This window comes from Chinchilla lanigera, unplaced genomic scaffold (genome assembly GCF_000276665.1).
Source record: "Chinchilla lanigera isolate Chin_1 unplaced genomic scaffold, ChiLan1.0 scaffold00033, whole genome shotgun sequence".
Classification (NCBI taxonomy): Eukaryota; Metazoa; Chordata; class Mammalia; order Rodentia; family Chinchillidae; genus Chinchilla; species Chinchilla lanigera.
The window spans coordinates 9,944,462-9,959,544 of record NW_004955434.1 but is presented as its reverse complement, the minus strand read 5'-3'; the positions used below and the strand labels follow the sequence as shown (position 1 = coordinate 9,959,544).

General features: G+C 33.3%; 1 protein-coding gene across 1 annotated transcript in view; it reads left to right on the top strand.

Annotated features, from left to right (window-relative positions):
• The window catches only part of Kiaa2026 (KIAA2026 ortholog), a gene marked incomplete at its 5' end in the record, with an annotated part of 87,397 nt that overhangs the window by 32,107 nt on the left and 40,207 nt on the right, over nt 1-15,083 (top strand). The window contains 1 exon segment of the mRNA XM_013516351.1: nt 4,884-6,301. Coding sequence (XP_013371805.1) covers nt 4,884-6,301 — 1,418 coding nt within the window.

Sequence of the window (15,083 nt, the reverse complement as noted above, 5' to 3'; positions counted from 1 at the left end):
ACTCAATTTTGCAGTATCTAATTTGTAAAAACAGGATTTTTAAATCATCTTATCTCTTTAGCTTATAAAGCATTGATTTAAGAATTTTTTATTTTGCAGGCTATTGACTATAAAAGTCATTTAGTACTGTTTAGGCTTTCAATGAGACAGCAGTCTCATTCCAATTTGAAATTTAAGCCTGTGTTTCAGAATCATCTACTTTAATTTTGAATTATTTCTTCTGGTAAATATTTACACATTTCTAAATCCATGCTTGTGTTGCTATTTCTTAATTTTTTTTTTATTCTAGCATTATCTGTTAACCTGTATCTGGGGAAATGAAGATTTAGTCATAACTATTTCCACTGATCAAGATTTGCATGCTCTATTTCTCTTCCAAGTTTTGATCTTCTGCCTCATCCATCTTATTGTTGACTAATAATTCAGCTCTTATATTTTTTACTTCCTAAATGATATTACTGTTTTTTGTTAATGTTTATTTGTCTACTCATATCATGTCTTTCTTTTTCATTGTATGCCTGGTAGTCTTGGTTTAGATAACAAGCGTTGTAAATTTTACCTTGATAAATGCTGAGTATTGTTGTATCCATATAAATCCTGAACTTTTTCCGGAAAATACAGTGTTAGTTAGAAATGGTGTGATAATTTTGGATCGTCTATGATTTGTTACTTGGGTCCAGAGCAGTTCTTAGCCTAGGTCTAGTTACTCTGTACTCCCAAGACAAGGTCTTCTTCAGTATTTTACCCAGTATCCTTTGAATTGTGAGTCTAGTTTATCAGTGTGGTTGGTGGGAACAGGCACTGTTTTCTGTAATCGTTTGTATGTTCTTCCCCTATCTAGCATTGGGTTGTCTCTTTAAATGCATGTACTGATTAGTAGTCTGAAACTATAGGGGAATGTCCTGTAAATCTCTGGTGTTCTCTTTTTATGTACCTTTCTCCTATACTTTGACCTGCAGACTCTAGCTGCCTTGGCTTCTCTGGACTTCTCAATCCAGAGAGTCTGTGGGGTTTGCCTGGGTGTCTTCTCTTTCTGCATCCTGGTCTAGACACTCTCTCAAGGCAGTAATAAATGGGGACAGTTGTTTAACTGTCTGTTTAACTCACCTTGTCTGTTTCTTATCTCTTAGAGATTGCTGTCCTTTTCTCGATGATTAGGTTCAAGGGAGAGTGTTTGATTCCATATTTCTCAATCATGGATTAAAGCAGAAGACATTTTAAAAGTTGTTACTTTAGTCTAGTTGAAAATGCTTTAGTTGAATTTACTTTCATCTATAAATGATAGTTTAGGTGGTTGTACAATTCTAATTTGACAATGACATTAACTCAACACTTTAAAGATACTGTTGTTAATGTTTTATTTTGATGCTATTAATAATTCTTGTGTCGGTTTGTCATTCCTATATATGTAATCTGTCTATTCCCCCTCAAATAGCTTGTAAGATTATTTTGGTTTGATTTTTGATTTGTAAGATTTTCTAATGTTCTATCATCATATACTTTGTTGGAACTTTCATTTCCATTTTCTTGGGCTTCCTCAATTGAGAATTTATGTCCAGCCAGTTGTGGAAAATTCTCAGCCACTATGTCCTTAAAAATTTCCATTATTACTACCCTCCTCCATTCTTATTTCTGGAACACCAGCTGGTTGTATGTTAGATTTAATCAGTCCTCTTTTAGTTTTGTGTTCCAAATCTTTGTCTTTTTTGCATGAATTCTTTGAAACTTAGCTCTTCATTTTTTTATGTACAATCACCAATTAACTCATGCGTAGAGTTTTTTGTGATTATTTCTGCAAATTCTTTTTCAAATCTTATTTCTGCAAATGCTTTTTCAAATTTGCCTAGATCATTCTGGTAATTTCTTATTTAATTGCTTCCTTTTTTACTTCTTTAAATATTTGTTTTATATTTTGTTTCTAATAGTTTCATTAATTGAAGTTATTTAGATGCATTCTTACAATGAAGTCTTTAGGACCTCAATTTTTCTGTATGGGGAAGATTTTAATTATGTATTTTCTTTTCAATTTTTTTTTTTTTTTTTTGTGGTACCGGGGATCAAACTCACCACCTTGCACTTGCCAGGCAAGTGCTTATGCGACTGAGCTATATCCCCAGCCCAATTATGTTTTTCCTTTTAGCACATACAGAATTATTCAGATTTTCATGCTGCTTGTGTTGATTTTGTTAATTTATGTTTTTCAAAAAAGTTCATTGTTCAGAATATCTTTATATTGTTTTTATGTGTACACATGATCTATAGGATGTACCCATCTTCATTTCTGGTATTGGTAGAGTGTGTTCACATGCATGCATGTGTGTGTGTGTTTGATCAGTCTTGGTGAGGATTTACCATTTTTATTAATATTTTCAAAAAGCTTTGTTTTCAGATAACTGATCTTTCTATTGTGCATTTATTTCTTTTACTGATTAGGTGTCTTTCCTAGTTTATTTTAATGCACATATGTATTTGATTTTCAGCTTTTCTTTTCTAAATACACTTTTTCACCAATATTTTTTATCTGCCTTTTTTATCATAGCCATTCTCGTGGGTATGAAATAATACCTCATTGTAGTTTTGATTTCATTTCCCTGAAAACGTCTTGTGTGCTTGTTGGTTTCATTTGTCTATGGATATTTTCTTTGGAGAAATGTATTCCAGGTATTTTGCCCATCTTTTAATTGGGCTTCTTCTCTTTGTACATGTTAGTTAATAGATTTATGATTTAGAAAAATTTTCTCTGTCCTTTGGGTTTTTTATTTTGTTAATGATATCTTTTTAAAGCACACATTTCTAGTTTAATGACATCCAGTTTATTTTTTTCTTTAGTTGCTTGTGTTTGAGTATGAGCTTTAGAAAATTTATAACTATCTTTTTATATTTTTTTTTAATTAAGGAGGTTTTTTGGATGTACCAATAAAGAAATTTTTAAGAAAATGTTCAGCCTCATTACTTTGTGAGACATTGTGCCATTACTTCCTTAATACAATTTCTTGCTCTGTCTCTCTGTCTGTCTCTCTCTCTCTCTTTTCAATAGTTAATATTATTTTTGTTGGGATATATTTGTACACCTTTGTGGAGCACATTGTTAAAATATGATATATGTGTATAGTTTATAATGATCAAATCAGTGCAATAAGCATTTCTATGTCTTAATTATTAATCACTTTTTAGCAGTGGCATAGCTGAGGATGGCACATTTTGGGGGTGGTATTTAAATAGGTTCAGAAATGTTGAGGGGCAGCAAATCCAAGGACCACCTAATGGTGTGAACTCTAGTTCCTCCACTGCTTTTAAACAAGGCATGGTGGTGCATATCTGTAATCCCAGCCTGAGGGAGGCTGGAAGCTGAAGGGGGATGATCACGTGTTTGAGCCCAGCTGAGCCCAGCCTAGGACACTCAGGGATTAGCAAGATCCTTTCAAGGTACACAGTTTAAAAAAAAAAGCTGGAGATGTAGCTCAGCCCAAAAGGCCTGAGTTCAATCCTCAGTACAAAAATTTTTTTAAAAAAATGTTAAACATTTTTATATGTTGGGAACTTCATACTATTCTAGTTATTTTGAAATATTTCATAGAGTATTGTAACCAAAAATTACCTTATTGTCTTGTAAAAAACCAGAACTTAATTCTTCCCTTCTGTATTTGGTTCCCTTCATCTAACTTCTTTCCATTTTTCACCCTGCCCTGACTCCCCTTCTCAGTCTTTAGTGATCATTATTCCACTGTGTTCTTGTATAAGATTAACTTCTTTAGTTTCCACAAGTGAGTGAGAACATGTAACATTTGTCTTTTTGGGCTGGTTAATTTCACTTAACATAATGACCTCCAGTCTATCCATGCTGTTAAAATTGACTTGATTTCATTCTGTTTATGGCTGAATAATATTCCATCATGTATATGCAATACATTTTCCTTATTCCTTCATCTGTTAATGGACGTCCTTGGTTGATTTATTACCCTACCTAGTAGTGACATTTCTTCAGAGTTTTGTTTTTCTTACATGATGAAACTGTAGTTAACACTGAGAAGTATATAACTTTTTGTTCACAGTGAATTTTTTAAAAATATAACTTCCTAAGGATAGAATTATGGGGTCAAAAGATATGAGCATCTTTATGGCTCTATATGAAGTAACGATTACTTTTAGAAATAACTATAATCAAATTCCTTTGCTTTACCAAAATTTATAGATATTATGAAATAGGAAGAAAATGTTCAAATGGGAAGAGGAGCTAGAGAGGGAGGAGAGGAAAAGGAAGGAAGGGAAAAGAAAGAATTGAGAAAGAAGGAAAAAAAGGAAACTAAGCTTTTGTAAATAGGGAGAGGAAGACAGGTTGAAGGGAGGGGAGGGGAATGGGGAAAAAAAGAATCAAGATATATCACGTACAGGTACAAAGTTTCTATAATGAATGTGATCATTGTGTATACCTAAAATGTACCAATAAATTTAAGAAATTCCTTTGCTTTTATTTAGTGCTTTTATGTAAGTAAATGAAGTTCATATACATTATAAGTTGAAGAATTTTATCTTGAAGACATTGTCAGTGGCATTCTTCCATCAGTAAAATTTAAGGTGAAATGATACATTATTTCCTTATCTGGAAAAAAAAGATACTTTTTATGGGGTGCTTTGTACTGATGTGAAAAACTAGAGTAGTCAGTTGCTTTATTGACTGAAGATAAACATAGCATTAAAATTTAGTGTTTTGGCCTGGCATGGTGGTGCAATCCCAGCACACGGGAGGCGGAACCAGGAGAATTGCCACAAGTTTGAGGCCACCTTATCTTGAAAAATCAAAAAAGAAAAGAGGGAAAAAGGTAGTGTTTTATGGCATTCTCTACTTTAAGTAGTAGTGGTATAATTTGTTAAATTTTCTTTAGGCTTCGAGAACAGGAAAGAAGAGAAGCAGAAGAAGCTTGTCAAAAAGAAATAGAAGAATGGGAAAGAAAACTTCTTGCTGAAGCAGCTCCAACTTATATGGAGAACATGTGGGAAATTCCAGCCATTGGACATTTCCTTTGTTTAGCCCAGCAAATTCTAAATTTGCCAGAAATCGTCTTTTATGAACTAGAACGTTGTCTTCTGATGCCTCAGTGTAATGCTTTTCTGTCTAAAATAATGACTTCTCTATTAAGTCCTCCCCATCGCAGACCTACCTTACATCGAAGACCCACTTTGCCTTATAGGACCTGGGAGGCAGCATTGCGGCAGAAAGTGCAGCAGTGGTACACTGCTGTCGGGCAGACTGAAAATCCCAATAACTGTGCTGAAAAACTTGGATTATGTCCTCAGTTTTTTAAAGTTCTTGGAGAGGTTAACCCTTTGGAAGAAAAACCCTTTCATGAACTACCTTTCTACCAAAAAGTGTGGTTACTTAAAGGTCTCTGTGATTTCGTATATGAAACACAAAAAGAAGTTCAAGATGCTGTACTTGGACAGCCAATTCATGAATGCAGGGAAGTTATCCTTGGTTATGATTATTTGGAGAACGCATATGTACATTTTCCACAGTTCTGTGGTGCAGATGTACGGATTTATAAACAGAGACCCTTTCGGGCCCCAGAATTTCCAGTTCCACCTATTAAAATACAAAGAGTACCTCGGATTAAACTGGAGAAATTAAAGCGTGACTGTGTTAGTTCAAGTAATACAGAACATAGGTGTAGTAGAGAAGGCCTGTCCTCTGCCTTCAAGAAAGAGCAGGAAATTACTTTTGATCTAGCCTGCTCCCCTGCTAACATCAACTTTGATAATCATGATATCTCTGTTGAAATGGAAGTAAAATCCAACTGTGAAATTAGAATTGTCAGGCCCTGCGAAATTAAAAAAACTGATTGTTGTAAAGAAAATTTGGAGAAACCAGGGAGTCCAGGAGAAGTTACTGGCTTTGGAGAGCCACTCAGTCCAGGTGAAATAAGGTTCATAGGAAATCAGGAGAAATATGGTGAAGCTTCCAGAATAAAAACTGAACCCGGTCCACTAAAAGAAAATGCTCTAAAGTCTTGCCAGATTCATATAAATGGAAGTCATGTTGATCATCCAGAGATTAACTGCCACAGAATTGTAAGGGATATTCTACTAGAGCAGTCACTGCAGAGCCCCAAGAAAATAAAGCTGACTAAAATGAGGGCAAAAAAGAAGAAAAAGAAGAAAAAGAAATTGAAGGATGTTTTCAATGAAAATTTACAAAGAAAGCGTGAAAGTCTTCATTCTCTTGCATTCAAGTCTTACAAACCTGAGATCCAGAATAAGTTATTGATCATCAAAAAGAAAGCAAAACACAAGAAGCACAAATCCGGTAAGCTAACATAAATAGAAAAGACTTACATTTAGGTGTGATTCAAATTGTTTTTTTTTTTTTCCATTATGGAAGCTCTGATTGACAGAATAAATTGCGTGTGTGTGTGTGTGTGTGTGTGTGTGTGTGTGTGTGTTTTGTTTCCCATGACTAAAAAACCTAGAACAGAAGACATTTTATATACTAACAAAAAGATAATGATGTAGCACATTTGAATTTAACTTTCTTGAACTTGTTAGGACATTCTGATTTTACATTTACCTTCACTTTTGTAATTGATGCTTCCTGTCACTTATGATAAGTGTTTTCTCCCCAGGCAAAGCCCAGTGAGAGTGTTGTAGAACAAGCACTGATAGCAGAAAACAGCACTCCTAAGATTCAACTTCATAGCAACTAACTTATTAAACCATGGTAGTCAGATTATCTTTTTGGGTGTCATGTTTTTCTTGCATCACATATTTTCTAACACTGTTTCTAGTGTATATTTTCATATCCAGAAAAAATACGAACCATGATAAGGAAATTACATCAGCTAATAAGACATAAAACATATGTCTATAAAAGGATTTGTAAGTTTGTGTTTCATCAAATTTAAGTATCCTACTTGTCACTAGCCTATTTGAACAACAAAAATCCCACGAAATCTTCAGTTGTTAGTTCTGTTTTTTAAATTATTCTAGTTCTTTTTTTCAATTACCACTAGAACAGGTGAGAGAAAAGCATAACTTCATTAACCCTTAAAAATGTTAAGTAGGGGAAAAATGAAAATCAAATACTAAAACAGGTTGTGATTCATCATCATTATTTGTGGATTTCAAGTTTCTGGTTTTTTTTCATACAAGTTAGGATAAGATTTAGCAGAACCGGGGATATAGCTCAGTAGTACAGTGCCTGCCTGCCAAGCACAAGGTCCTGAGTTCGATTTCTGGTACCAAAAAAAAAAAAAAAGATTTAGCGAAACTTTGATGTTGGGTTGGCAAATGAGTGAGTGAGGTTTTGTTTGGCTAATATAATTGGTGTTATACCTTAATCATTCAAATGATTAAGTACTGTTCATTATGTCTTAAAACATGTATGTAATTAATCATTGTTAAATATAAAAACAGGCTTAATTTTTTGAACTGAAAGTGTTAAAGCATTCCATGTTGAAACAGGTGATAAGTGGGAGCAATTTTTTAAAAAGTAACTTCCAGAAATAAGCCTTTTAAGTTTTATAAAAAATGCATTAGGTTTTTATAAATTTAGTTTGATGGATTTGGTAAGTTCACTTTGACATTTTAGTCTAACACATAAAATAATATTTTAAAATTTCTAATATTTTAAAATTCTAAAATATATAGTATTGGTTTATTAATACCATTGTCAACTAAAACTTTATTAACTATTGATACTACTTTGTTTTCAAAATCAGTTATAACTTGGTAGTTAATAAAATAGACCCTGATAATACCTTCTATATAGATTGTAGCAAAAATAAAATGAAAACAATGTTAAATGGCTTAAAAGGAATTTATATGTAAGGTAATAAAGTCTATTACTTGTTTTTTTACATCAAAGTTCATGATGTTTGGAAATTAGGGGGAAAATTTAAACAACAAAAGACATCCAGTTCTAGACAAGTGAATAAAAACACTCAGAAGACAAATTTAGGAAGTACTTCTGTACCCTTACTGAGCCTGTTTAGTTAGAGAGAAAAGGCTTAACATAGATAAAATCAAAGAAAATAATGTAGTTGTCTGTATATTTTATCCTCAGAGTAAATTCTAGAAAGTCACGTCTTCAGTAACTAAAATGTTTGGATATGGCAAGTATAGTTTTTCTCTCTCCTTAGTACTTGGTAATTGTAGGCCACTTGCCTTTTTCATTGGATATTAAACTCCTTACTCATGATATAACAAAATTACATAAAATGTTACAATAATAACAACAAAACATTTGGGGATTTTTTTTTTGGTTTTGGTTTGTTTGTTTGCTGTGCTGGAGGTGGAACTCACACATGCTAGCAAAGGTTCTACCAGAACATTTGTTTTATATCATTTCAAGCAGCTTGTTTTTCTGAGAGCTTGCCCTGTAATCCTTTATTAGGTGTGGGCACATTATAACGTTTTACAGTCAGTTTGGGTCATATTCTGACCCACTGTGTCCTTTCTCACACATTTAAAAAATGAGGTCCAGGGCCATAGTTTGAAAAACGTCCCTTTTACGGATTTATATTTGGAACTGGTGCATTTTGGAAATTTATCAGATTTATTTTGAAATTCAGAAATCTTCGGATTTTAGAAGAGTATCATAAAATATATAAGACTTATGAAATAATACCCTAGCAGGGCTTGGAATACCCAGTTTCTACAGAAAAAATAGGTGGGTAATCAGACTAAATGAAATGAAGATTGCTGGGTGTGATGGTGCACACCTGTAACCCTAGCACTGACAAGGCTGAGGGAGGAGGGTCGCTGTGAGTTCCAGGCCAGCCTGAATTATAGAGTGAGTTCAAGGTCAACCTAAACTACATAGTGAGAGTGTCTCAAAAACATAAATGAATAAATCAATAAAATGATTATTTTACAATAAGAGTATAGAATGGGCATTATTACCATAAAAATTATTTTTATGATTGTAAAATTTTTAGAACCTTTTGGACTTTTTAATTGTGAATAAGTAACTTGTGACCTATAAAGGATTCTGGGAAGCCTTTTTTTGGGGGGGGGGCTTTTTGAGACAGGGTCTTGCTCTGCAGTTCAGACTGGCCTTCAGCTCGCTTTGTAGTCCAGGCTGACCTCGAACTCACAACGGTGCTTTTGCCTCAGCCTCCCTAGTGCTGGGATTACAGGCGTGCATGGAAGGTCTGGAAGAAAAGAAAACTTTAATTTGTCTGAACTAGTTTCTCCAGTTTAACACAGAGATTTTTTCAAGGAGTAGTTACCAATAGCCCTTGTACTCTGTATAATACACTTCGGGATATGTTGTGCCGTCTGTTACTGATTTATGAACTTGCACTCAGAGTGGAGTAAATTCTGTATGTATGGTCAAGTTCATATTATGTTAATTACTGCAGGCTTTAATTTCTGGTGGTATCTCTAAATTTAGTAATCCTTATTGTGATAAGAGGTGATTTTTTTTAGTAGAAGGCACAAAGACAAATTAGTTGAAAATGACTTGATCGTTTTAGTGTAAGAAGAGACAGTTTTGCAGTTTTTAAGCATTTTTATGAAACAGAATAAATAGAAACCATTGGAATAGTAATATAATGTCCATCACATTATGTTCTATCTTATATCACTTAGTCAATGCATAGAATTTTAAAAATCTGGTATTTAAAATGTTTTCCCTAGTTACCTGTTCTCAAAATTTAAAAATTCCTAAAAGTAATTTTAAAATTCCTGAAAACTTTTGTGTTGAAGCAGATCAAGCAAGATTTGCTAAGCACAGAACAGAAATAACTTTTTAGTTTTTTGAGCCAGAGTCTCCCTATGTAGTTCAGGCTGCCCAAACTCACTAGGGTAGGTAGCCCAGGCTGGCTGCAAACTTGCAGCAGTCCTCTCTGTCCTTAGCCTGTCAAGTGCTGAGATTACAGGCATGCACCACCAAGGCTGGCATCATAAATAATATTTTACAGGAGAAACCAAAGGAAAAAAGAGTTCAGATTCTTTGGTTTTATTATTTTTTTCGTATTAAAAAGCAATACCTCTTATTTATAGGGTGTAGAAACAAGCAAAAAGAATAGCTTTTTTCTTTCTTATCATCTAGTAAGTTCTCATTTATTACTTCCTTAATTAACTTCCAGTTATCTAAATAAATTTACCAGTTGTGCATATTGATATCAATAAACGTTTCACAATATTTATTATAGTTGCATTTAATTCCAGGATGTTTTGATGATTCTCTCCCATCTATTTAATATTCTTGAGAAAAGAAGGATTATTTCTGGTTTTACATCACTAGCACTTACCACAGTGACTGATATATTTGTGTAGGAATCTGTTGAATAAATAAATGAATACTTGATATGATTCATCCAGATATAACGAAGATTAACCTCTTTCTGTATTTTTATATCCTTTTCAAGACATATGTATTTATAATACGATGGAACAGTACATCCCATTTTATAGTCTGCTTTATTCCCACATAATAGTATGTTATGAACAACTTTAGGCCTAAATTTATAGTATAATTTTAAATGGCTGCATAGAATTCTGTTTGTATTTCGTAGCTCCTCGAATGAACCTCTTTCAGGAATAATTTGGCTATTTTCAGTAATATATTTACACAGAACATGTAGAGTTGCCAAAAAAATTTAGAAATTGTTTAAATTAGGAGACTTTTTATAAAACCTGAATATACAAAGATGGTTTGAATTGCAGTCACAGTGATAGAAAGCTATGACATTTTATCTTAATCATTTTCAGCCAGTTTAGTTTGGAGGATTTTCCCTTTTTTAAATAGACATTATTTTCAACCAACTCATTTAAATTGGTTAATGTAGTTAATACAAAGGATTTTACTCTCATATAGATTAAAAAACTAAAATTCAAATTGGCAAATAGCCTTTCTCAATTCAATAATTGTTAAATATAGGTAAAGACAGCACAGTAAGAGGTCAGGCAAAAGAAAATCCAGTGTGTACCATTGTATCTAGCAAGGTTTTACAGAGAATAAAGAATTCTGAAGGACAATGGGCATTAGCTGGGGATGGTGGTACGTACCTGTAAATCCCAGCTTTTGGGAGGGTGGGGCTGTGCTGAGGCAGAAGAGTCCCAACTTCAAAGTCATCCTGGGGAATTTACAAAAACTAAAGACGGCTAGGGATGTAACTCAATGGTAGAGTACCCCTGGATTCAATCTCCAGTACCACCAAAAGGAAAAAACTGTAAAAAGAAGTGGGCAGGCTTTAACATAAATGAGAGGTAGAGGGGCTGGGGATTTAGCTCAGCGGCAAAGTGCCTGCCTGGCAAGCGGAAGGTCGTGAGTTCGGTTCCCGTTACCGGAGAAAAACAAAACAAGACCCAAAAAAATAAATAAATAAATAAATGAGAGGTAGAAGATAACTAGGAAGAAGAAACAGAATTTGCCATTTGGTTCAATATTGTAAGTTACAAGGGGAAACAGGTATTTCAGGAGTTATTGTATTATGTGATAAGGCTAAATAATTGCCACTATGATAAGAAATTTGCTCACAGGCAAAGAGAATAGAAAGAAAATAACTTTTATTAAGATTCAAGTTGCTTAGTCAGAGATAGGACATTTCAGAAACTTCTGTAGACTATCAGTGTTAGCACAAGACATGTATATTTAATAACCATGAGTCAACTTTTGACTTCATTTCTGTGACTTCACATCACAGGCCCATGTTCACTATTTAAGTACAAGTGTTCTTGGATATTTACTTTTAACAATAACTAATGTCTTTTATCCATTCATTTGTCAATAGTCCTAAAATAAAAATACTGAGGGAGTAATGAATGTGTTGGGAAAATTTTAAAACATCACTAGTCTATGAAGGTGTTAAAATGGAAGTCTCTTGAGTAGATCAGTGGGCCAAGGAGTGAAAACAGACAAGGGAAACAGGTAAAGGATTGAAGTAGAGATGGATAGTAAACTGAGAAAAGAGGAGCTGAAATGGGAATGACCTTCATCTCTGTAGAAAAAGGTATTTTTTCAGATTCTAGAAGACTGTGCCTCAGTTTACAGTGTAAGTACACAGTTACAATTTTTCCTTTCAGGTTGGGAATCATTTTCTTTTCTTGGTTTTATTTTTGTTTTGTTTTGTTTTGTTTGTTTTTTGAGACTAGGTCTTGTGTGGTTCAACCTGGCCTTGAACTCACTATGTAATTCAGGCTGGCCCCACACTCCCCCTATCTTCCTGCTTCACCCTTCCAAGTACTGGGATTACAGGTGTGTGCCACCAAAGGAGCTATTTTCTTAAGTTGTTCTAAGCACAGAGAAAGCCTAATGAATGATTTCTTGTTACATTAAAGTTTCGTTGTTAGGCATTTCTCAAGCATAGAGGTCTTTTTTAAACTCAAGAATAACATAAAGCTGAAACACCATTCTCAAAATTGTGTAGAAACTGACTTCTGATTTCAGCACAGTCCTAGATCTGAGAATTATATTGTTTTATAAGAGCAGGTACATAGGGGCTGGGGATTTAGCTCAGCAGCAAAAGCGCCTGCCTGGCAAGCGCAAGGTCGTGAGTTCGGTTCCTGGTACCAGAGAAAAACCAAAAAAAAAAAAAAAAGCAGGTACATATTAACTACAAGTCCTCCATTAATTTTTTTACCTTTTTATAGTCTGTTTATTAGTGAAAAATGAGGTAGCATAGTACCTATTTTTTATGTTATGAAGAGTAATTAGGATAGAAAATGCATAGAACCTCGCATGCATAAAGCCTGGAGTCAATCAGTTAAATGGTCACTATGATTTTTAGAATTACATAATGGAGAGAGCTTGGACTTTGGAGTTAGACTCCCTGGCTAGAGTGCTTACTTACTGTGTGATATGTAACTAAATTAATCTTTTTGGCCTTTACTTATCCAACATTAAAATAGGATATTACTTTAAAGGGTTGTTTTGAGAGTTGTATGAGGTAATTTATGTAAATCCCTGTACTAAGTGGCACATAGTAGGCTCTCAGTAAAGTTAGTCTTCCCATACACACTGCTATGTTATATTATGAAACTCTTTGGAAATTAGTGTAAATTATTTATTTAAAATCATTGTCAATGTTGTTCTTATTGTAAAATAAACTTAACTAGATGTACAGAATTGTAAGTACTTGCTTTCCCTACCCCCACCCCTAGATGGGCAAAATTTCTGGTTAAAAGTAGATTCTTATATTGTGTCAGGATTTATTGTATGCCAAATACAAAGTGAAAATGTGATTTCTGTTATTAGCAATAAACGTATTTTAAAGGATGCAAACGTTTAAATAATTATGATACTCAGTAATAACGGTTACATTCATCAGTTTGTGTACAGTGCAGAATAGCAGCGCAGAGAACATCAGCAAGAACTCTGATAAAGAAGAAAACAGAATTTAAAGAAAGAAGATTTTCTTCTAACCATGGCTTACATAAAGCAGAAACATTGCTTATCATTTACTGATAACACATGTCTCACAGTAGTCTTAAGATCTTGCATGTTGTAATTCATTTAATTCTCACAAAATAGATAATATTTCTGTTCTATAGATGCAGACACTACTCAAAGAAATGAAACACTTTGCTCAAGGTCATGCATCTGGTAGGTAGTTATAGCATATATTCAAACCCACGTAACTCAATCCTAAAACCACTACAGAATAACACAGTACTACCTCCAGGAACTCATAGTATTAAAGCATTTTAATAACACTAAACTGAAATAACCAGTAACTGTGTCACTTTAATCCATTCAAGTAGAATGATTGCTAGAGTTAATTAAAAATTTAGTACCTGAGTTTAATGCCTAAATAATAATATGAAATTCATGGGACCATCCGTGGTGACTAGTATAAATAAATATAGAATTAAATGACTTTTTACAGTTAATTAGAGCAGTACTGGAGGACGGATTTCCTTTCTCGCAAATTGATGTTTTTATTAAAAATACTTTATAAACTTTCCCTTGATTTAAGTTAGCAAGATCATTAAATCTTTTCCCATAAACTTTTAAAAATGATAAAAATGATGTAGAGAAAAGGCTTCCTGGCATTCAGCTTTATGAGTCTCTTTGAGCTAGTGATATCATAGAGATACCAAGAATTTAATCACTTTTCTCTGAGTATTGCTTGTTTAAGCAGGCCACTCCCTTACTTATTTTCATAGACATTTAGATCTACTACAGTACAATGTAAACACAGAAGGAAATAACAGTGGTGAGAAAAATATGTATCTTGGGTTACTTTAGTTAAAAACAATGTCAAAGAAGGGGATGTAAAAAGAATTAAGATGTGTTATGTACAGGTACCAACTTGTGATGAATGTATAAACATGTACTAATAAAAATTAAGTCATGTCAAATGATGGCAGATAGAGTAAATTTCTGTGAATCTCAGCAGCTCAAAATTTGCAGTAGTGTTTATTTATAGTATATAGGTACATTTTATTAAGTTAAAAGTTAGAAATTGTCCAAATTACAGTTATGTGATCGGATTAAAAAGCAATATAGAAAAGTAATAATTATAGATATAAAATTATATCAATTCATTTGAATAAAATATTCTAATCAGAGTTTCACTCAGATGACATCTCGTACTCAACATATCTAGGAAGATGTTGAGAAAGGAGCATTAGAATCATGTACAGAAAATTTGCTTTATGTATGTATTATTTTCCCTTTTGAACACATAGTAATTTTTAAACTGATCTTAGCTTACAGATAATTGAACCATAATTGACATAGAAATATTTCCTGTATTTTTTTCATGAGCTTAGATTGTAAACTCCTTAAAGTCAAGTTCTGTATTTTATAACTCCCTGTTGTACCTGTAAAAATGGTAGAGTATCTTACATCTAGCATTTGTTGGATAATTACCAACAATCAATTTGTTAAAAATTTTTTGCTAATTTGGAGGGAAAAAGTGTACTTTAACATGTTCCTTACTAAAAACAGAAGTTTATGCATTATGTATCTTCTTTGTCACGTAGAATATGAAGTAGATAGATCCTATGTATGCTATGGATTTGGTTTAAGAGTATGATACTTATTCTCCCAATGATTTCTGATTGCATAAATTACTTTGGTGCACTTTAAAGGGAAATGTTTACTTTCTTTTAAAACTTCGGATATTGAGTACTGCTAA